At 48.8% G+C, this 23745-nt stretch overlaps 1 protein-coding gene across 1 annotated transcript; it reads right to left on the bottom strand.

The window, feature by feature from the left end:
• Positions 1 to 1668: 1668 nt before the first annotated feature.
• Positions 1669 to 23051, bottom strand: LOC144159901 (uncharacterized). The gene is made up of 5 exons (XM_077691556.1): positions 22654 to 23051; positions 2669 to 2761; positions 2339 to 2431; positions 2008 to 2100; positions 1669 to 1769 (listed from the first exon to the last, which is right to left on the bottom strand). Exons 1-5 carry the CDS (start codon positions 22811 to 22813, stop codon positions 1669 to 1671), a joined length of 540 nt encoding a protein of 179 aa, XP_077547682.1. The 5' UTR covers positions 22814 to 23051.
• Positions 23052 to 23745: the final 694 nt, after the last annotated feature.

Below are 23745 nucleotides of genomic sequence, written 5' to 3'. Positions count from 1 at the left end.
CTAAAAGACCATAGCTTACGTACCCCGAGAGGCGTTGAAAATGTCAGGCCATTTTGGTTCAGGTTTGGTCGTCTGGATCCTTGTCCACTGTGGTCGTTCGGTGGTGGGAAGCTCCTCTGCAAAGAAAGCTTCAGTTGCAGTCCCTTTCATTGTGGAAGTTGCGGCTAATTTATTGTATAGATTGTTGGACAAGTAGTGCTCCTACATGCTGTTTAATAATTATTGGTGCGATGGCGGCAACGGCAGTGGTAACGATACACACGCACGCATTGTGACGTCTCCCGTACTTTTCATACGTTTACATTATTCCTGCTACCATAGTGACTGCCTGCTAAAAGACCATAGCTTACGTACCCCGAGAGGCGGTGGAAATGTCAGGCCATTTTGGTTCAGGTTCGGTCGTCTGGCTCCTTGTCCACTGGGGTCGTTCGGTGGTGGGAAGCTCCTCTGCAAAGAAAGCTTCAGTTGCAGTCCCTTTCATTGTGGAAGTTGCGGCTAATTTATTGAATAGATTGTTGGACAAGTAGTGCTCCTACATGCAGTTTAATAATTATTGGTGCGATGGTGGCAACGGCAGTGGTAACGATACACACGCACGCATTTTGACGTCTCCCGTATTTTTCATACGTTAATATTCTTCCTGCTGCCATAATGACTGCCTGCTAAAAGACCATAGCTTACGTACCCCGAGAGGCGGGGGAAATGTCAGGCCATTTTGGTTCAGGTTTGGTCGTCTGGATCCTTGTCCACTGTGGTCGTTCGGTGGTGGGAAGCTCCTCTGCAAAGAAAGCTTCAGTTGCAGTCCCTTTCATTGTGGAAGTTGCGGCTAATTTATTGTATAGATTGTTGGACAAGTAGTGCTCCTACATGCAGTTTAATAATTATTGGTGCGATGGCGGCAACGGCAGTGGTAACGATACACACGCACGCATTGTGACGTCTCCCGTATTTTTCATACGTTAATATTCTTCCTGCTGCCATAATGACTGCCTGCTAAAAGACCATAGCTTACGTACCCCGAGAGGCGGTGGAAATGTCAGGCCATTTTGGTTCAGGTTTGGTCGTCTGGATCCTTGTCCACTGTGGTCGTTCTGTGGTGGGAAGCTCCTCTGCAAAGAAAGCTTCAGTTGCAGTCCCTTTCATTGTGGAAGTTGCGGCTAATTTATTGTATAGATTGTTGGACAAGTAGTGCTCCTACATGCTGTTTAATATATATTGGTGCGATGGCGGCAACGGCAGTGGTAACGATACACACGCACGCATTGTGACGTCTCCCGTATTTTTCACACGTTAATATTCTTCCTGCTGCCATAATGACTGCCTGCTAAAAGACCATAGCTTACGTACCCCGAGAGGCGTTGAAAATGTCAGGCCATTTTGCTTCAGGTTTGGTCGTCTGGATCCTTGTCCACTGTGGTCGTTCGGTGGTGGGAAGCTCCTCTGCAAAGAAAGCTTCAGTTGCAGTCCCTTTCATTGTGGAAGTTGCGGCTAATTTATTGTATAGATTGTTGGACAAGTAGTGCTCCTACATGCAGTTTAATAATTATTGGTGCGATGGCGGCAACGGCAGTGGTAACGATACACACGCACGCATTGTGACGTCCCGTACTTTTCATACGTTGACATTATTCCTGCTACCATAGTGACTGCCTGCTAAAAGACCATAGCTTACGTACCCCGAGAGGCGGTGGAAATGTCAGGCCATTTTGCTTCAGGTTCGGTCGTCTGGCTCCTTGTCCGCTGGGGTCGTTCGGTGGTGGGAAGCTCCTCTGCAAAGAAAGCTTCAGTTGCAGTCCCTTTCATTGTGGAAGTTGCGGCTAATTTATTGAATAGATTGTTGGACAAGTAGTGCTCCTACATGCAGTTTAATAATTATTGTTGCGATGGCGGCAACGGCAGTGGTAACGATACACACGCACGCATTGTGACGTCTCCCGTATTTTTCATACTTTCATATTCTTCCTGCTGCCATACTGACTGCCTGCTAAAAGACCATAGCTTACGTACCCCGAGAGGCGGTGGAAATGTCCGGCCATTTTTGTTCAGGTTCGGTCGTCTGGCTCCTTGTCCACTGTGGTCGTTCGGTGGTGGGAAGCTCCTCTGCAAAGAAAGCTTCAGTTGCAGTCCCTTTCATTGTGCAAGTTGCGGCTTATTTATTGTATAGATTGTTGGACAAGTAGTGCTCCTACATGAAGTTTAATACTTATTGGTGCGATGGCGGCAACGGCAATGGTAACGATACACACGCACGCATTGTGACGTCTCCCGTATTTTTCATACGTTCATATTCTTCCTGCTACCATAGTGACTGCCTGCTAAAAGACCATAGCTTACGTACCCCGAGATGCGGTGGAAACGTCAGGCCATTTTGGTTCAGGTTCGGTCGTCTGGCTCCTTGTCCACTGTGGTCGTTCGGTGGTGTAAATCTCCTCTGCAAAGAAAGCTGCAGTTGTAGGTCCTCTCATTGTGGAAGTTGCCGATCATCTCATTGTAGGAAATGGTGAGAAATAGTGATTCCACATGCATTTAATAATTCTCCGTGCGATGGCGGCAACGGCAGAGGTAACCATTCACACGTACACATTGTGACATCGCCCCAATTTTTCTTGCGTTCATACTTTTCCTGCTGCCGTTGTGACTACCTGCTCGAAGACCATTGCTTACGTACCCTTAGTTGCGGCGGTATTGTCAGGCCACGTTTTTGTACGTTCGGTCGCATGGCTACTTGGCCACTGTGGTCCTTCCGTGATGTAAAGCTCCCCTGCAAAGAAATCTACAGTTGTAGGTCCTTTCATTGTGGAAGTCGCGGGTAATTTCATTCTAGGAAATGTTGGGCAAGTAGTGCTCCCGCATGCAGTTTGATTATTATCCTTGTGATGGCGGCAATGGCAGGTGTAACCATACACACGTACACATTTTGACATCGCCCCTTTTTTCATACGTTCACATTGTTTCTGCTGCCGTAGTGACTACCTGCTCGAAGACCATAGCTTACATACTTCTTGGGGCGGCAGCTGTGTTAGGCTTCTTTAGTGTAGGTTCGGTCGCATGGCTACTTGGCCTCTCTGATAGTTCGGTGGTATAGAGCTCCTTTGCAAAAAAGCTGCAGTTGCCGGTCCTTTCATTTTGGAAGTTGCGGGTAATTTTATTGAAGAGAATGTTGGGCTAGTAGTGCTCCCACGTGCCAAAATGCTCGACGAAGACGTTTTGAATCAATCTGAATCAACCCCTCGTGCACCTGGGATCTCGAGTCGAGATATGAAAAAGTCCAAGCTTGAACTAAAGAACCTTAGCATCATGTTTCAAAAATAAATATTTTGGTGGCATAAAATGTCTACTGCAATCGCCTTTTTCCGAAAAAATTTACAGCTGCGCACTAACTATGGTTTTTAAGCCCCGTTTTCCTACGGCATGATACAAAACCATGGCCTACTTATACCTATATGGAGCCTAGTTGCGCATTTTTTCGTAAATAAAAATGATTAGGCGAACTTTCTAGAAGATACACAAGTTGCGGTAAAGAAGTAGTCTAGGGACGGCTGCCTAACAGTTGGGATGGCGCTTGCAAAACGGGCTGGCAACCGAGCGAGCGTATGATATTTACTCAATTGCCATGTTCTGAAACAATATGACACCCATAGCAAAACTGTGCAATTATTGCTTGCAATTCCCCACATAGTTCCTTATATACTCTCCATTTGTTACGATTCTCTATATATACGCAACTGGGAGCCGGAATGGTATGGGCATCAACGTACACTGTATGGCTCCCACTTCTGGTAAGACGCAAATACTTGCTAATAGTTATAAGGGCGGTGCGAGGTGTACCTCGAACCACTTCCAAAAAATTATCACCCGCTGAGTGGCGCTAGTGCAAAAGAACTGTAGTGCGAGCCATAGCCGCCACTTGCACGTAGTAGACTTCTGATATAATTCGTTTACATTCGTTTGCTCTTTGGCTACATTGTGTCACTGTAAAGTACGACCCCACCGCTATCCCCTGTCGATTTCTAACAAAGGGTACGGTTCCTGCGGGGATTTTTAGGTAGGTGAAAACGGTAAGAGATAACACCTTCAAGGCGGGAACAGCGGGTCGTAAGTGTCAACACCGCCTCATCGCGCGACACGCATCGCAGTCTGTCGCGCGATGTTCGAGAGTCGCAAGTGGGAACGTGCATTTAGATTGTGGAAATCGACCTCCTCGCTTTGAGGAGTTGTATGAAGCTCAGCCATACGATTCGTGAGCCCAGGCAGGTTTGCTGCCAACTTCAGCGTTAACAGTGAAGAAATAATTAAACCGAAAGAATAAAGGGCCATTCACGGCTGCCTACAAAACAGTTCGACCACGCACTGCTCGCGATGCAACGTAGGCCAAATTGGGCCTTTCTTTCTAACGTGCCATGAAACTTGCAGTTTCTCAGCGTTTGCCACCTCCGCAAAAATTACAGAGAGAAAGATCTTTATGGAAGGGAAAGCCTAGATGTCTGCCCAAAATTCAACACCGACGTGTCACTCGGTGCGAAAGGGTGAAAGGAGAATAGAAATGCCCATTTAATTACAGAAATGTAAACGCTCCATTCACCGGCACAAAAATATGGAGGTAGATGAACACAAATACAGAGAGAGAAAGAAACAAAAATTATTTGTCCTTCTATAAACGCATCTGCATTGCTGGGCGTTGCTGCGTTGCTCTGCGCCCCCAGTTCATGGGTGCGTCTGGTAACAGCAGCACCTTCTGTTACCAGACGCCCCCATGAACTGCTTCAATTTGTTGCAAGAGGGCCTCCCAGTTCTCCTCTTCTGTCAGTCTTAATGAGGAGGTGGTCATGCGTCTGACTAAGGGTGGGTACAGGCCGGTGCTTTTCGTGGGCTTGCGGAGAGTGAGCTTGAACAGGTTTTGGGAGTCCTCTGGAGGGTCAGGCTATTGCGTCCAAGTGCCAAGAGAAGAGGAAAGGGAGTCTGTGTATATGTTCCTTGTCTGTATAATCTCTACGCAGTCCCACATGTAGCGCTGGTTGTTGGGGTATCCGTGACCGCAGCGTGGGCAGCTAGGGTGGCCAGGTTTATTTTCTATGTAGTCGATGATATGCGGGGTGCGTAGGACACCTACTTGAGCTCGGCAAATGCAACGTTTCTTCGATCGCGGCCAAGAGATGGGGGAACGCAGTGTATGTCTTCATCTGTGGGCAGCTCAACCAACTTTTGATGCCTGGCTTTTCTTTCTTCGACGCGGCTAGTGTAGCAGTCGTATTCCTCTGGGAGCGCAATTGTAGGCTCAACATCGCGGAAGAGTTTCGCGCGTGAGTTGGTGATCCACCACATTTCCTGGTATTCCTTGGTGGCCTGGAATCCAGCGGCCTTCAACCAAAAGCTCTGGTTGGGAGGTTAGGTGCACTTCGAGGATGTTGCGTATGTGCGTAGCTATTTTGTTGTGGCAGAAGAGGCTGATCGCATCCTGGCTGTCAGTCAGTATGAGTAGTTTGCGTCGGCCGGTGAAGTTCGGGATGGCATCTGCTATGGCTAACGCTTCTGCATGACCAGGATTACAAATTCCCAGGAAGCGACGAGTACTTTGTCCGTTCCTGTAGTACGCGGTGGTAGCAACCATACCACCGTCGGATACGGCAGCATCGGTGTATACCGGAGTGTAACGCAGGTATATTGTCTGCGCCACTAAATCGCGGGTGGCACGCGCTCTGTGGACTCTGCGCTCTTCGTCATTTTCTACACTTATGTGGCGGGGAATAGGATGTGCAGTCAGCCTCGGCAGGTTTTCGCAGGAGAGTAATCTGTAATGTAGCTTTCTGGTGGCTTGATTTTTGCCCCTAGTGAACAAAGTATCGCTCGTCCCTGTCCAGAGGCGCACAGCCGTGACTCTTGGGCTTCTTTGTTGGTGTTCTATGCGGAGTGATATTTGAGTTTGAAGTGCCATTCGTCGAATCTTATGGAGTGCGGCGTAATTTGGGAGTCCCAGGGCAACACGAATAGGTTTGTGCTGTTCCGTTTCTAATTTTTCCACCTGAGTGCATGTCAGCCGCATGTAAAGGGCTGCGTACATGATGCGGGGAATGATGAAGGCCCGGAAATTTGAAGTAGTTTATGCTCTTTTACTCAATGTCGCTTCTTTAAAATCCGTTCCATCATGTGTGTGATCTGATTGAAATGAGTGGTGATTTTTTTACCAAAGTGTGCGCTTTGCCTTGTCGGTGAAGCCAAAAGCCGCGCACTGGAATTTATTCTTTCCTTGCTATGGTTGTTCCGTCTAGTGTTAATTTGATCAAATTGCGACCATGGTAAGAGCGTCCGGCTGGACCATCCTCCACGATGATGTATTCGGTCTTAGAGGGGGAGCGGCTGAGACCAACGTCTTTCATGTATGCAGTGACGACATCTTTCGCTTGCTGTAGTTGGTGCTCCTGGTGCCTGGGGGAGCCTCGACAGCATCACAAAGGCATATCACCTGTTTATATATTGAAGTGAACGTCGGCGTTGGAGTCTAGTTTGACGGGCAGGTCTTTGGGGACTATGTTAAAATCTCCCCCCCCCTCCCCGAAGGGGATCGTGCGGAAATGCGAATGCATTCGGTGCACCGATGAGTGTCTGCGGCAAGCAGTAACGGAGAGAGGCGAGCGCTCCACTGCATTTATATACGTTTTCCGAGCGCAGCGAGCGGAGAGATGGTACGCGGAGAGGAGAGAGAGACCCGCGCAACACGCCCGCCCCGCGCGCGAGCTCTCTCTTCCGCCGAGCTCCGCGATGCGAGCGCCCTCACACGCCCGAGCACGCTCCTCCTCTCCACTCACTCTCCGCTACTCCGCCCGAGCTCCGCGATGCGAGCACCCTCACACGCCCGAGCGCGCTCCTCCTCTCCCCTTGTCCTCCGCTACTCCCGCCCGAGCTACCATCTGCTCCGGTTGCTAGGCGCGCCACAGCTGTTGGTAGGGGCGAGGAGGAGCGCGGAGAGATAACACCTGCGGGCGCACGTCGACGGAGCACGACAACCCCCGACTAAGAAATGCATTCGCATTTACGGCGACGACGACGACGAAGGCAGAACTACGAGGCGCGCGCTCACGTGCGCTCGCGCTCGAGGAATGCAGGCGCACGCCAGCCAACGGAGCAAGACAACCCCCGGCTAATAAATGCATTCGCATTTAAAAGGTACAGCCGTTCCACTGTACGTGAAAACTGTTGGAAATGCAGAGCACTGATTCGCCATAATGGGCTGTAGCGCCGTTATCCGCTCACTGCTACCACCCGACGCATTTCAAATTTCCCGCCTTCGCAGTGCTCGCGCGCCCCCTGCCTGAAACTGCGCCAGCAGGAGTTCTGTTCTTTTTGTGCTTGTTTTCCCTCCCGCATCGCCTCCCGACGTTCACGAATGGCTTCGGCTTCTCGCTGGCGAAGTTCGGCGTCGGCGGCTCGCTTGTGGCGCTTGCGCTCAGCATCCGCAGCACGCCGCCGCGCCGCCTTCTCTTCCCGCGTAGACATTGTCGATGAAGTCGATGGTGAAACGTGAAACGTGCCGTGAACCCCCTGCCGCGGCTATGACGCAACGTGGAGCGGCTATGCCGCAACACAATCCAACACAATCCACTTTAATCCAATCCAATCCAAATCCAAACCAATCCAATCCAATCCAAGCCAATCCAATCCAAGCCAATCCAATCCAATCGAATCCAATCCAATGCCAGACCGACGGGGAGCGATGCGGACTACGGACGCCAACGCGGGTGACATCGTGAGTTACCTAAATGCTCTGCATTTAAAAGAGTTGGGGAAAGAACATTGCCTTGCCGTACTCCTTTACTTGGTTCGAAAGGGCCTACCAGGGAGCAGTCTACAAGAACCTTCGTGGTTGTGTCGCTTGAAATGTTCTGTATGTAATTATATGATCGCTCACCGCATTAGATGCTTTGGAGCTTTTCCAAGATGGTTTTATGACTTGCATTGTCGGATGCCTTGCAGATATCGAGCGCTACAATTGTCCTTAGCTGCGCGATGCTAGGGGAGTCGTAAACATCGTGCTTGAGGTGGACGATGCAGTCTTGAGTCGACACGTGCCGCCTAAATCGCGTCATGTCTTGGTGCAGCACTGCCTTGATGTTTATCACCCACGTCACGCGCTCTAGAATCATCATCTCCGCAAATTTTGCCGCAGCATAAGGTTAATGGTACTGGGCGGAGATGCTCTAGGCGATTGGGTGGTTTACCTGGTTTTGGAATGGGTGTCATTATTGTCTCTTTCAATTCTTTAGGAAGTACGCTGAATATCCACGCTTTGTTTATGTATTGAAGTAGTTCATTTGTGGCGTTTCCTGGGAAATGTTTGATGAGTTTATATGTTATTCGGTCCTTTCCCGGTGCCGTGTTTTTCTTTATCTTACTTAGGCAGTCGTCCAATTCTCGCCTGGAGAACGGTGCGTTGATACCTTCACCAGTGATTCGCCGGGACCGGGAATGTATCACCTAGTGTTCCTCGCTTGAAGCTGTGAGGGTGTATTGTTAGGCGGAACTTCTTAGCGTAGTCTTTGTCTGAAAGCCCCATGGCCATCTGGATCTTTTTCATTGTGCGTCTAGTTCTGGCCAGTCCCAGACAGGCCAGACCTAAGATATTGCTCCGTAAGATTTATCCTTGTCCCTTGTAAGAGTCCCTCCGGGATTAGCGTCCCTCTGTACACTGTTCCCGGATCTGGTGGGCAGCATTAGGTCATTCGCAAGGGCCATTCGGGGCTTTTTCAGGGCATGTAAGATTAGCTTGGATTTTTATGTTGAGGTGTAGCCCCATGCTACGTGCGGGCTGTTAAAATCTCTTGCAATGACTACGTCTTTGTCTCTATGCTTCTGTAAGCAACCCATGAAGCCAATTCTTGGGGCTGTCATGCGATCCGCCTGGAAGCCAATAAGCGTTAACTAGGGGTGCATGGCGATCTGAAAATCCCGGGTGTACTTCTACCGTGACAGGCTCTTGTCTGTAGTTGTTGTTATGAGTTGAATCATGCTTAATGGCTGCCAGTGATTTGTGGCCCAGTGTGACACACATTGGGGGGGGGCGCTTTTTTCCTCCCGATTGCCTTTACTCGTCTTTTGTACGATACTGTTCTAGGAGAAAGTTTCGTAACCGGAGAGTCCCAATTCCCCCGTGTTTCTCACACGAGTATAATTTGTGGTTTCTTCTTTAGTGTTTCCAAATATTTTGTGAGCAGATTTCTTTTACGCTTGAGGCCACGAGAGTTACACTGTAGTATGGTCAACCCTGACCAACACAAATACTGTAACGTAGGTTGCTGCTGCTCAATCCGGCACAGCCCAAGGCTGCACAAACATTATCTGATAACGCACTCTGCTACCAGCCAGCGATGTGAAACACAGGCACTAACTTTCTGAGGCATTGGCCCTCGATCCGACTAGTGGAGGCGCAACGAAGCGACGCGTTTGCTGCAGCGCAATCGGGCCGAGGCTGGTTACAAAGTGTGTCCACTTGCTGAACTTCAGGATTTGTTTAAAAAGAGGTCCCCCATTTGGTAAGTTCACATTCTTTTGCATGTTGTACGAGAAAGGAACAGGAGGACATGCAAGGCGTAGCAAATTATTGCGCACGAACATAGAGCACGAACATTTCTGCTCTTATTCGCTCCACTAAGCGATGCAAAAACCACAACGCCATGACGCTGATTTTGTCTAAACAATTATCCGTCTGTCTGGCCTTACTCAAATTTGTCACCCTTGCTGAGGCCGCGAGCGCTGTGGAGACTCTTACTGTCGTAGGTTCTTCAGGACACTCCGACGACCAAGGTCGCGCTCTTTAACGAAGCCAAACGCTGATGAATACATGTATAGCAATAGAGAGTTAGCGAGTGGGGCGCAATTTTCATCTTGTGAAAGAAACCACTTCCCGCGTCCGTTCACGCACAAAGTATTTTGTAGATTGTATGAAATATTTAGAGAGGCTAACAGGACGTGAATTGTCCAGACTGCCTAGTGCCCCCCTATTTTCTGTGCTACCTCTTGTTTCTTGGGTGTTTTTTGGTGTTCCGTACATTTGTAGATTAAAACTTGGGAAGTAGTAGTTCTATAAAAGTTTATATCGGAGTGAACTTGGTCGTCGCTGGGCGTCCAGGCCAGCAATGGTCATCAGTTTCATCCACAGCTTAGGAAGGGGAAGAGGAGACGAAAGAGGTGAAGGGCTGGGTTGTGAGCACTACCGATGATATGATGTGGGTTAGGGTGTCTGGTTGAAAACAAAACTTACATTATACTGGGTACTGCGTTTGTAGAAGCGTAGTGGCCAGGTGGAGTGGGGGAAAGTGTTTATGTCCAGTGAACAGAGAGTAGATTTTTGGGTCTGAGTAGATTGGGATGAAAGGGCGGAAGACACTGTTTAATGGCGCGGTAACGCTGTGTGATGTGTCTGAAGGTGACTATGGTTGGAGTGTCCATGTCGTCGTCAGTAGACTGAGAAGAAAGGGCGCAAGCCTGCTGGTTGGGATAGTTGTTGCCTGGAAGTGAGTAGCGAGATGCAGTTCAGATAATGTTATGTTCCGGTTGGGGTGATGATGGCTGGGTTCGTGGAACACTGTCGGGGACATCTTGCCGACCACTACGACGGGCATCCTCGGATTCCATGACTATGATCGTAGCTGGAGTTTGGGTCATTGCCAGAGCTATAGCGAATTCTTCAGTGACCCTGGTTGAGAGAGTCACGAGGTAGCCGCACGTAAGCATCTTATCTTCGTAGGGACCACTGCCAGATATCTACACCAACTAATTTATGCTGCTACTGTTGTTACAGAAAGCTGGGCTGGTCCTCCAAACTTAAACCCTGGTTCTGAAGAATAAACTACTTCACCTACACCTAGCTCTAATTTCCTCCATTCATTTGGTGTTCGCGCAATCTTTTGCTATATTATGTATTGCAGTGGCAGACGAGATTGTAGGTGTTAAGAGGAATGGGAACGCGGTCACATATGCACACAATGGCGACGGATATGCAAAAATATGGTCATATTTTCACGCAGAAAACTCGGATGCAAACCCCTGACGCGCCTAGAGGACGCGATGCTAAACATGCACGATTTTATTTGCAAAAAGTTGTTTATAAAATCTGAATAAAACTTCATCCCAAAAATGACCTTTTTCTAAAATAGCAGCGTCGCCTGGAACTAATACGATCATTGGGAATGGGAGGGCCCATTTCTGCATATAACCTAACTTTTGTTTACCGAGATTTGTATTTACAGAGCCAGAGCCAATAGAGGAGAAACGTTGGGGCCGTGTTCGGTCACGAAACTGCGGGTAAATATAACAAAGCAGTGTAAATTTTAGTGTTCTAAGCTAAGAGCAGGGCGAAAATAAATGAAGTACTGTCAGAAAATTACCAAATGGTAAATTTTTCAAAATCAATTACGGCATAAGTCTGCTGCCTCAGTAAGCCCAGTTATTACGCAATATAAATATACAGCTAAAACGGCAAAATTTGACCTCAGCATGCATGCTATATAATTTTGTCGCCGGGACTCGTCACAGATAACCAAAATATTATTCACCGGAATTTAAGTTCACGCAGTGGGAGGTAATAGAAGAAGATAGAACTTCGGGCCAGCTTCAGTCAGAAGAACGCAGGTAAATATAGCACACCAATGTAAATTTTGGTGCTCCGAAAGGAAGAGCAGGGGTCAAGCTGGTTAAATACTGTCAGAAAATTAGCACAAATTGTAAGGCTTTTTAAATGAAATTATCACCGAACTCTGTTGCTTAAGAAAGCCCGAATATTTGCGCAGTCTAAATTTACTCCGTGAATGGCAATACTTCACCTCAGCAAACTATGCTACATGATTTTTCTTTATGAGTTTCATACCAAGTGCCCGTTTCGCGTACTTCCTAGACACGGCCCCTAATTAAGAGCATTTAGCTTGTTTGCTACTGCTATAGATTTCCCCGACAATAAACTGAAATAATATTTCGAACGTGATTTTTTTTCACATAACCAGGTGCAGCTTTCCGAATCATAGCTATTGATTCCGTAGGGATTACCCTGGAGTTATTTAATTTAACGTAAAATATTTTAGTACAAATAATATTGATGGAAAAAGCTAGCTTTGCAAGCAAAGTTTCAAGCGTAGCCCGTTGCTCTACCAGGTTCTACAGCAATAGACACTACCTCTTTAAATGCATCAGCACTTCCTAAGGGAAATTCTGCAAAAACTGTCTTATAGTCGGCAACGAATTTTTACAGTTTTAAGACTCGTGTCACGTTCTTGCTCCACGCGAAATTTCACCTGTTTTATAATGGTTTTTCTAGGGGTCTGACCGTTCAGCTTTTTGAACGAGGAATCCGGTTATGAACTGGTGCTTTTACTTGCACGGGGATGACGTGGATTTCTGAAATGCCCTGGTGGTGTTTAAAAACTGTCATTTTGTCATATATTTCTCAGAAACATATATAAGTCGGTATCATCTTTTCGTCGGTATCATCTTTTAATATTGTCGGTATCATCATATTGGTTTTACAGTCGGTATTCCCATTCACCGTGCGTCAACGAAAGTCCCCCGATAAAGAATCGCACGAGCTCGCCCCATAGCTGGTATAAAATATCCTACAACCCCAAATCGGATGTAGGTATCTTGAAAACATTACACTAAAATTGGCCGCTAAGATTTCTCTATCATTGCACCAAGTTTCATTTATATCTCAACAATAATTACATCACAGTGCAGTTGCAAAGGTTAGAAATTTTCTTACTGCTTTAAATACATGGCCGTTTACTTACGGAGCGAGTATGGTTACAGAAACTGTCTGTAACTCTTGTTTCATCGAAACAATTCCGAAACAAGTTATATGCAAATTAGCCTCTGACGCTTCTCTAACTTTGTGCCGAGTTTCATCTACTATTCCTAATTACGTAGTTTACAGTTAAATTGTAAATGTTAAAAATCCCCGCCTGCCGTAAATACATTGAGTTCTACGGGAGGGTACACACAGCCCCATGTTTACCCTCAAGAATAAAACACTAACCTTACAAGTCTCAATAAGCTTTTTAGTTGAAAGTATGCTCAATGGCGAATTACGAGCAAACGTGTTTTGGTGCAGTCCAACGGTCGGTTTCAGTCTCAATCAAAAGAACCCAGTATTAACCAGTAAATCGACGCAGATAAATCCCGCCGACTCTACACTCCATTTTTACCTAACTTCCTCTGTTAAGGCCAACCATGGCATACGAACGCACTTTTCGTCCTTCGCAGCGGTGTCATATGGTTCACAGTTTTCCCGCGTGCTGCAATACTTCTATTTTTTAACAGCGAAGCACTTGTTACCGGCCGTAAGCTCACCGTTGCCGGACTAAATGCCAATAATTGTTGTTGTTGTTGATGTTCCTTTTTTTGTGGCGCATACCCACTTGGGGGATTGGCCAGGATCGGGAGATATATTGGGGCTAATGTGCCCGATTTAGGAGACTAAAGTTTGGAGAAAAAAAAAATGTTGATCAGAATAATTGCACAACAAATACAGGAATGAAAGTGTGCACTATGCAGGAATTTGCAAGAAAAGGCTATGCGGGATTTTGCAATACGCTCTTATTTCGTCTGTGTACAAGAAGAGCGGCTAACAGGGTAGGCGCCTGGTCTCTGAGATGTAGGTGTGGACGGTCGTAACCAAATTCCTGTGGGGAAACCCAAGCGAAATGGCACTGAACGACAGTAAGACCGGCATTGAAACGGTAAGTCCAAGGTTGTGAATTGGCTCCAGGAGGTATTTTCTTCTCATTGAAGAGAAGCCGCGGCAATGTAAGAAAAAATGCTCTAGGGTTTCGGGTTCATCACAAAGAGCACAATGACGAGAGGAGGTGAGCCCAGCGCGGTGCATGTAGAAGTTGAACTGCGGAACTCTACAACGTAAGCTAGTTAAAGTAACCTCACATTGGCGAGATTCGCAACATCGGGAGTCCCGCGCATATGCCAAATGGGCGTAATCATCGAGGGAGGTGATGGCATCCTCCTGCCTCCTCGCCAGATGTTGATGCCGTCGGATCCCTGCTCCGGTCAGTATGGAGGGAAATGGACAGACGTCGATCGGAGGGCCGTCTAGTGCTGACCTCGCTAAAGAGTCTGCTTCTTCATTCAGATATAAACCCTTATGCCCAGGCACCCATATCAAGCGGATTTCTCTTAAGTGGGAAGGAACTAAAAAACCAAATGTGCGAAGAAGAGCAGAATTTTTGGGGAAATCAAAGCGGAGCAAACAGTTAATGAATTAGACACAATTACGACATTTAATATCTGGGGAGGTAAGTTTTTTAATGCTATGACTATTGCCATAAACTCAGCATAGAATATTGGGGTGAAGTCCGGTAGGCGAATCGAAAGCGACCAGTTGAGTTGTGGACTGAAAATACCCACACCCGCTCTCTCCTCAAGTTGAGACGCATCAGTCGCTACAACCACGTATGTATCCAAGCTAGACAGATAGTCGTTCAACAAACCGGTTAGTAGACGGGAAGGTAGTCTTTTCGCATTGTTAGGAAAAATGTTATTAAAGGTTAGGGGAACAGGGAGATCTTCCCAGGACATCTGCATAACGGACGGAATGCTAATATTAAGAGGTGAAAGTAATGTCTGGGCATACACACATTGAGGGTGGTATTGGTAATGCCGAGTGCTCGTGAGCGCGTTACTTGCGGCGACGCGGAGCGTCCTCGGCACGCGCAAAAAAAAACTGGCAGAAACCCCGGGGAACGACAAAATGCCTAGTGCTCGCGAGCGCGTGCCTCGCGGTGAGCGGCGAGTCCCCGAACACGAACGTAACAAAAAAAAACTCCCCCCCCTCCCCGAAGGGGATCGTGCGGAAATGCGAATACATTGGGTGCACCGATGAGTGTCTGCGGCAAGCAGTAACGCAGGGAGGCGAGCGCTCCACTGCATTTATATACGTATTCCGAGCGCAGCGAGCGGAGAGAGGGTACGCGGAGAGGAGAGAGAGACCCGCGCAACACGCCCGCCCCGCGCGCGAGCTCTCTCTCCCACCGAGCTCCGCGATGCGAGCGCCCTCACACGCCCGAGCACGCTCCTCCTCTCCACTCACTCTCCGCTACTCCGCCCGAGCTCCGCGATGCGAGCACCCTCACACGCCCGAGCGAGCTCCTCCTCTCCCCTTGCCCTCCGCTACTCCCGCCCGAGCTACCATCTGCTCCGGTTGCTAGGCGCGCCACAGCTGTTGCTAGGGGCGAGGAGGGGCGCGGAGAGATAACACCTGCGGGCGCACGTCGACGGAGCACGACAACCCCCGACTAAGAAATGCATTCGCATTTACGACGACGACGACGACGAAGGCAGAACTACGAGGTGCGCGCTCACGTGCGCTCGCTCTCGAGGAATGCAGGCGCACGCCAGCCAACGGAACAAGACAACCCCTGGCTAATAAATGCATTCGCATTTAAAAGGTACAGCCGTTCCACTGTACGTGAAAACTGTTGGAAATGCAGAGCACTGATTCGCCATAATGGGCTGTAGCGCCGTTATCCGCTCACTGCTACCACCCGACGCATTTCAAATTTCCCGCCTTCGCAGTGCTCGCGCGCCCGCTGCCTGAAACTGCGCCAGCAGGAGTTCTGTTCTTTTTGTGCTTGTTTTCCCTCCCGCATCGCCTCCCGACGTTCACGAATGGCTTCGGCTTCTCGCTGGCGAAGTTCGGCGTCGGCGGCTCGCTTGTGGCGCTTGCGCTCAGCATCCGCAGCACGCCGCCGCGCCGCCTTCTCTTCCCGCGTAGACATTGTCGATGAAGTCGATGGTGAAACGGGCCGTGAACCCCCTGCCGCGGCTATGACGCAACGTGGAGCGGCTATGACGCAACACAATACAACACAATCCACTTTAATCCAATCCAATCCAAATCCAAACCAATCCAATCCAAGCCAAGCCAATCCAAGCCAATCCAATCCAATCGAATCCAATCCAATGCCAGACCGACGGGGAGCGATGCGGACTACGGACACCAACGCGGGTGACATCGTGAGTTACTTAAATGCTCTGCATTTAAAATCATGGGAGCATGCACTCACACGCAAGACCCGAATGGTAAAGCTTTTGTAGCTGCGCATTGCCGAACCCATGCTCAATTTTGAGTGTCATGGTTTATTTGCATAGTTGCGGTGCTAGTAATCGTCGTCATAAGCATCGAAGAGGTCGTCTTCTTCCTGGCGAGTAATGGCTGCAGTCATCCTAAGCACTCTAGACTTCCACGAGCTCAACAGGCGAAGCTTGCAATAAGTCGCGCAAGGCTTGAACCATAGCGAAGCCGCAGGATCTCTGTATACGTGAGAACTGAAGGACACATCACCACGCATTTGTACAAGTTTGAAACTGTTTAGTTACATGTTAGGTCGTTGCTTGCACTGTGCTAGTAGCAGTCATCGTCATGTTCATCGATATCGTCGTCTTCCTCATGCGTGGTAGCGCTTGACGACAGCGCTGGAGTTCAGTGCCGCACTACGTAAACCGTGCGGGATGCTTCTTTGTACATGTTTTTTTCTTCCTTCTTAACAGCAGAGCTGTTTACTCCTGCGCAAATCTGTCCGACGTAGACACAAAGCCCCCAGCGTCGCCGACCGCCCAGCGTCATACAGGTGTGCGCTTGCGCTTGCGCCATATCACGAGCTCCCGTCTACTTCATCGTGGTCGTGTAGCGACCGGCGCGCAACGGGTCCGCCGCACCGAATGCGATGATGACGAATCTTTCGAGTTATCCCTTCACAATCCATGCGTAGACACGGCCACGGGACCAGCGGACGAAGAAGTGAAGGTCTACCGAGGCGAGGACGCGCTACAGACGGATTTGCCGTACATGGCTGTGCAGTCGAAAGTCGACGGCGGAAGGGATGACGACAATTGGTACTGAATAAATCACTGAACATACTTTATCGGCCCTTACTTTTCAGTGCGTCCAAAATGGCTTTGCACTGCTGGGGTCCGGCTGCGCCCTCCTTTGTGGGATTCGCAGTCAGTGTGAGGGGAAGGTAGGTCGACTCCCAGCTGCGCTCTTTCTCCAGCTTTTCGCAACTATAATGGAAGCTGCCCCAATTTTCTCCCCTTGACTCTTTGTGCTCGTTTTTTTCGGGCTGTTTTTCTTCTGTTCGTAATGAACCAACTGGCCCCACTCCAGACGTTTATTGAGTATTTATGGTATTTAGTTTTGTTTTTACTTAAGTCCCTGTGTCTAATATTGGACGCACCCTTATATGTACATAGTTGCATGTACTATTACGAGCAATATGAAAGGGAACACAGGAACGCGTGGCACACAACATAGAAACAGACTCGCAGCGATACGGGCAATGGCGCTGTGAAACCCAAAGGGGTAGAGTTCCTGTATATCGGCGTAGCGCAAGAGTTACGCGTCCGATTGCCACATGCCGCGGGTTCCAGTTCGACAGGAAAGCCCGCTTTCAGTGCTGCGCACAAGACCCCGTGTTCTGTCAGTTCTGCTCAATTGGGCATCTGGGGTTGCGGAAGCAGCGGCAGCGGTGGCCGGCCAGCTGATAAGCAGCCGAGAATCGTGCGCCAGTTTTCGTCTACGGGAATCCTCGACACTCCTCCTCGCCGCTTCCGCTGGCGCGGCGGCCCGGCGGCAGCTCCTGCATGCGAGACGGGTGGCTTTCGCGCACGACCTGGAGCTCAAGATGGCGGATAGACGCCATACCTTTCCTGTATGCGCGCAACTCTGCTCCCCGAGGGGAGCTATACACAGGAACACTACAAAGGGAGAAAGGAGGGCGCTCTTCCACTAACTGTTGACACATCACCACGCTGGCATTTCTACAAAGCAGCAGCTTACGTCATTTCATTTCGCCGATAATATGTTATTGTCCGACAGCCGATAAGACGCACGGCGGGAATGGGAACAGTTCTTAGAAGAGCGTCCCCCTTACCACATTGTTTCCGACGGTGGCCGCTGCGTATCACTCATAGCTGGGTCTGAGGGTGCTTTCTACGGTTCTATCTCGCTACGGCGCACAGTCGCGTTACGGCGAAGAGTGTATTATGACTGAGCGTCGCAACACGGCGGAGAGTCTCACTACGGCGAAAAGTGCGTTATGGCTGAACGCCGCAACACGGCGGATGGGGGACGGTTTCAGCCGTTCAGCCGTTCAAATAATTTGAATCTAGTTCTATGCAACATTGTCGCAGCTGTTCGTTACGTGCAAGAGCCTGAATATATATGTTGACGCGTCTTTCCCGCATTTTCATTGATTTCGGGCACTTTTTTTCTTTTTTTGCGTGTTTCGCATGTTTATTTTTTTACGGCTGAAGGTGGTGGTGCGGCTAAACGTGCGTTAGGGCTGAAAGTTGCTGTAATAAATCACCAAGAGCCCACCGGAAGAGTACAAAAACCAAGAACAGCAAAGCGAACCTCTAAGAGAAACCCGAGCCAAACCGAGGAGCACCAGCGGGGGCGGAGCCAGACAGGGAGACAGCCTCTCCCTCACTCCTATTGCCCACTGCGGCGGCCGCTTTTTGGATTGAGGCAAAATGCGAAAAGCCCGTGTGGTTGAGATTTCGATGCAAGGCAAAGATCCCCAGGTGGTCAAAATTAATACGGAGCTGCAGGTACGGCGTGCCTCATAGACCATGTGTTGCTTCAGCGGGTTACACCCCAAAATCAATTAAGTCAAAGCTTGTGCGTAATACCCTGTCAAACGGGCGCTACAACTCGCGATCGAGCCCGATCCCGGTCGAACTCAATCCTGGTTTCCCGATCGCAATTGAAGTTTCAAAGCACGATCAGATGAAATCGGTGATACTCTCGTCCCCACTGAATACTGGCAAAGAAGGTGACAACTTCAACTAACACCACAAATTGTATCAAATAACTTTACCCAAATAAGTGTGCTGTAACATTTATATAGTTCTGTATAACTACGACGAGACGGCGCAAAGTTACCATACGCCGGTAGCGAAATACATTGTTAGCGCCATCTGGCGCACGTGAGTGCAACCGGTGCAACTTCCCGAACGGGATCGAAACGTGCCGTGTAGCAGCGGCGGTGCGTCGAGCGCGGTAGAAAAGTCAATCGCGCTTCTCTTCAATCCGGATCGAAAGTGTGCATGTGACATTGGTATAAAATGTCAAAACTCCAACTGGACAGTCAGTAAAAGTATCCTCCAATTTCTGCATTTCTACTTCTTTAACGGCACGGTGTTTATTCGTGGTAGGTTACCAATTCTGCCCTACTGTTCTCAACGGCTTACTTAATAGGAACTAAAGAGAAAGAAGTGAGTTACAAAGTTAGTCCCCGTACTGCCGGCTGGTTCGTCTTCAACTCCGTCCCACTCTTTTCATCTGGTCATGTCACGGACTTTCAGCCCACAAGCTTCCCATTTCCGGCTCAGGCCACCTGTTTTTTTAGTGATATCTGAATTCATGGTGCTGTCGCAAACGTACGCCTAGTCAGAACAGGGCTTTCAGGGACTGTCTTAAATGCAAGGCTAAAGACAAAGTTAAAGATAGCCATAGTCCCCTCCTGCTCTTTTGACCTTATTCGCTACAAATTCATTCTTACTGCAAAGCAGTATATGTCTAACACCCCCAGATTTCATTTCGGTGTCATCGATGTACTCAGCGCTGTTCCGGGGCTCCTCCTCTCCACGTTCGCACCTCTTTCACAACTATTTTCCTTCTCGCCTCCACCGATGCCCCATTGTAAAGTTGCGTAGGCGGCAGCTAACGGCGGTATGCGGCTATCAGATGATTGCAAAAAATAAACTGAAGCACGCATGGGCGTAAAAAAATGCACTGACGATTACTACAAATTGTGCGCAGCAGGAAGTGCAGTCTTTTCGGTCACGGCGCATTGCTACTGCGTCTAAGTTAGTGTTCGCGTGATCAGCGAACGTAGGACGGCGTGCGCTACTCCGCTGCTACCTTGCAGTGCACCGCCGTGGCAGGCCAGCATGTTGCAAATCGTGTTCAAATCTCCCGCGCTAATTTCACGTGGTTCGGATTAGCACCGCACCAGGGAGCAGCGAGCATGTTGTTGCATATCGTGTTTGAACCTCCCGCGCAAACATCAAGAAGTTTGGATTAGCGGAGAATGGAACAGCGTCTGAGGAAAGTGTAGGGGGAGGGAGCTCCTTGGTGGCGACACATGAAACATGTGTGAAAAAATGTGTGATAGAGATGACGTGTTAGCCGCACGTGTCGTACTCCACTTCACCCTTCGCTAGACTTCCCTCTCCGTTTTCTTTCTTTCGTCACTGCTGCGCTCGCTCACTCGGTTACGCAGACATAAACAGACGCTGCTCCCGCGAAGCCCAGGTAACGGCTGCCAATGGGCTGCTCCCTAAAACGACCGAAACCCGCCGTCGCGGCGTATGTCACTTCTAAGCACGCGTAAATGACCGGTTGCCGCCTTATTCGTGCGCAGGTTTGTAGGGAAGAAAAGTGGGAGAGAGGAGGAGAGGCGTGCACGCGCAGCTGTCCTCTCCGGAGTCCTTAGTGGTAGAGCGAATGGGGTTTGTGTGTTAGGCTAAGTTCATATTACCGACGCAAAGCCCATAGCATTATCTATGGACGGAAAAAAAATGCCATGTCACGCTGTTCGGTTAGCTGAGACGTGAAATAACGTCATTCTATAAGTCATTGCGACAGTTGCGGTAACCGTCTGAAACCGGCGTTACACAAACAGTAAGATGCTTACGACGCGGGAGGGACACAGGCAGTTTCATGTTTATCTACAAGAACAACGCTTGGATCCGCCAGAGGGTCATTCAGCTAATGGCTAGGAAATATGCTTCATCGCAAATTACGACAAAGGTGTATTGTTTCGTGAGCTCCGTGGATTGCGTCCAGCTTTGCAAGTCATCCTTCTTCACAGAGGGGAAAGGCGCTTATTTTTTTATTCCACTCTTGCTACTATTTAAAGGCATTTTTTGTACCAAACTAGGGAATTGGGATGGTTCTAGGTGTACCGCACAATAGCGGCGGACTCGCTGCGCATTGTTCCGGTTGCCACAAGGTGTATATTTCCCAGTAGTGATCTAAATACACTGAATACAACTAAGGGATATTGAGCGTGGGGTTATAGTTGATGGCATAGTGGCTATTATTGTAACACAAAAACGTGGAATATATATATGCTTGAGAGCTATCAGTTAACACACAAAAATCGCGCCCACCTCCTCGCGAGGGGAACCCAGTGTAGATGCGACGCATCGTGGGGTTCACTTGGTGTTTCTATTGAATTGATTCTGAAATTGCGTGAAACGTGTCGGGAACGCGTATGATTATTATGTTTTATGATTATTATTATGTTTTATTGGCCAATCTTGGTCAATCTCTCTAAGTGGTATGCTTGGGGCTTCGGTGTCGCAACGACCTTTACTCCAACATTGTTGCTGTAAGTGGGAGCTTCTTTTCTTTTATTGCAAGTGTTAATCATTTCCCCATTATGCGTTGTATCAGTAGCATATTGACGTAGTTTGAATGAGTCAAGGATATAAAGCGCGTTCGTAGCATTTGATTCTGTCTCGGTTTTGTGGCGCAGTTTTTTTTTTTTTTTGAAGAGCACCATGTACCTCGCGTTCCGCCCACAGGGTCGTGGTATCGAAACTGGGCACCGCTAACTATTATTTTTTTTATAGTGTAGGGGGAGGGGTTTGGACGGACAACAACGCCGTATGGAGGGACAAGGCAAGGAAATGAGATGCAGTCGCTTCTAAAAATATAACAAGTGCCCGAACACAACGAAAATGCGGGAAAGACGAGTCAACACTATTATGCACGCTCAACGCACAGCTGCGACAATGTCGCATGGAACCATCTGCGAATCATTCGAGCGGCTGAACGACTGAAACCGTCCCCCTTCCGCCATGTTGCGACGTTCCGCCGTAACGCACTTTTCGTCGCAGTGAGACTCTCTGCCGTGTTGCGAGCCGTATTGCACTCTTCGCCGTAACGCGACTGTCCGCCGTAATGGGACGATGCCGTTTTCTACGCGTTCCTGTGTTCCCTTTCATATTGCTCATAATAGTACATTGTTCTCGTAAGCTGTTTTGCAGTTTACAAATATGATGTATAGACAAGAAAAGGAAATGGCTCATTCACGGCGGCACGGAGCAAGAACAACACAGGAGGGGAAACTGCGTTTCGTTGGGCGGCCAGATGACGTCACAAAAGCTTGGGGTAGGTTAAGCTAGCAGGACCAGTTGGCCGAGAAGAAATGCGCAGCCCGGCCATGATCGGCATTTCACTGTCCAGCCCCGCAATGAACTGTGGGCGCTATCGTTTCATCCATCAGATATGCTAATCTCTACTTTGCCGTCACGGCTGCGAAGCGTCGTAGTCCGCTTTCATGTTTACGGTAGCATTATCTGGCCGCTCACCCGCGCCAGCCGCAGTGGGGAGTTTCTTCTCATTTTTATTCTTACTTCGCGCAAAGTGGAAGTGACTCTTGATACAGAGGCAGAGTGACCTTTGGTAAATCCCCGAAGCTAAGGAACAGGCCAAAGCATTTAATTTAGTTTTTTTAGATCTGCCTTCAGGTGCGCATTCGCTCCGGTACCGGCTGCGCGAGTGCGACAAACACGGGCCAATAAAATGCATTCCCCGTATTCTAAACAATACACAGCTATCATCGTAGAAAAAACTGACTAAAAACTTACCCTCTTCACTGCTTATGTCATCATCCCAGCTCCAGAAATACGTTGTCGCCAATGGTTGTCCGGAAAGTTGGGTCGCCCTCACGTTCGATCCAAGCCAACCCTGCAAGGACAAGGCTACGGCGCACCAGAACAAAATTCCTTCGCAGCCGACGAGACGCATGGTGTGGCCTCAAGTTCTGAGAGCCGTCTGCTGGCATACACGAATCCTCTTACCCCGCTCGTATATTGGATTCGTTCCAGTCTGTCAAGCTCTGCCGAAATCAAAAGCTATTTCGCAGAAATTGACCCGTTAAGTCAACACCTTTGTCCTGCACTTATCATCACCATTGAATAACTGGCTGCAACTTCTCGTCCTATTGTCATCATGCCCCTGATTTTATCGCTATCTCGCCCTGGTACAGGATTCAAGTGAATATAGAAGGCACAGTCTGTGGGTGCACAGTTTCGGATTGTTGCCATTCATTATGGAGTGCTGAAGCACAAATTCGGACACTCTTATCGCTGGCACAGAATTAAAGCTGCGCAGAACCTTTGCGGACGTTCAAGAGCTTCTCGACCTTTAACAAACAAAAATTACTGCAACCACCGAGAATTTCATGAAATGTAGAACATACGCACTTATATGAAAGCTTGAGCAAAGAGCAGCTGATAAGCGCGCCCCTCGCGGGACCTCATTGTTACCCCGATTTGTTTTGTACAATCGCCGTTGGTATGAGATATCTATGCGCTATTGAGGTACGTCTTCCTTCCACGTAGTCTGAGCTGATTACGATAGAAAAATTGGCGGGATCGGTGAGTTGATATCGGTAGGCGCAGGTATAGTCACGTTTCACGTCACTGCATGCACGACGCCGATGCTGGCATTGCATTGCGTGAGAAATGGCATTTCGCTACCGCCTGTTCGGTTTTCCTCCTTCCACAACCACGGCCATGTGGCCTCCCTTACCTTGATAAATGTTATTCCAGGCTTAGACAACACGGAAAGACAATCGCCGGAAATCCCAGCAATATCATCTTTTTTTCATTCCGAGCACTTGAAGATATCGCCGCGACAAGAAAAAGAAGCGGACACCGTCCTCATTGCGCCATGCG

This window comes from Haemaphysalis longicornis, unplaced genomic scaffold (assembly GCF_048455015.1).
Source record: "Haemaphysalis longicornis isolate Haplotype H1 unplaced genomic scaffold, Haemaphysalis longicornis Haplotype H1 scaffold_10, whole genome shotgun sequence".
NCBI classification, from domain to species: domain Eukaryota; kingdom Metazoa; phylum Arthropoda; class Arachnida; order Ixodida; family Ixodidae; genus Haemaphysalis; species Haemaphysalis longicornis.
The sequence above is the reverse complement of the archived record's forward strand: the minus strand, read 5'-3'. Positions and strand labels throughout refer to the sequence as shown.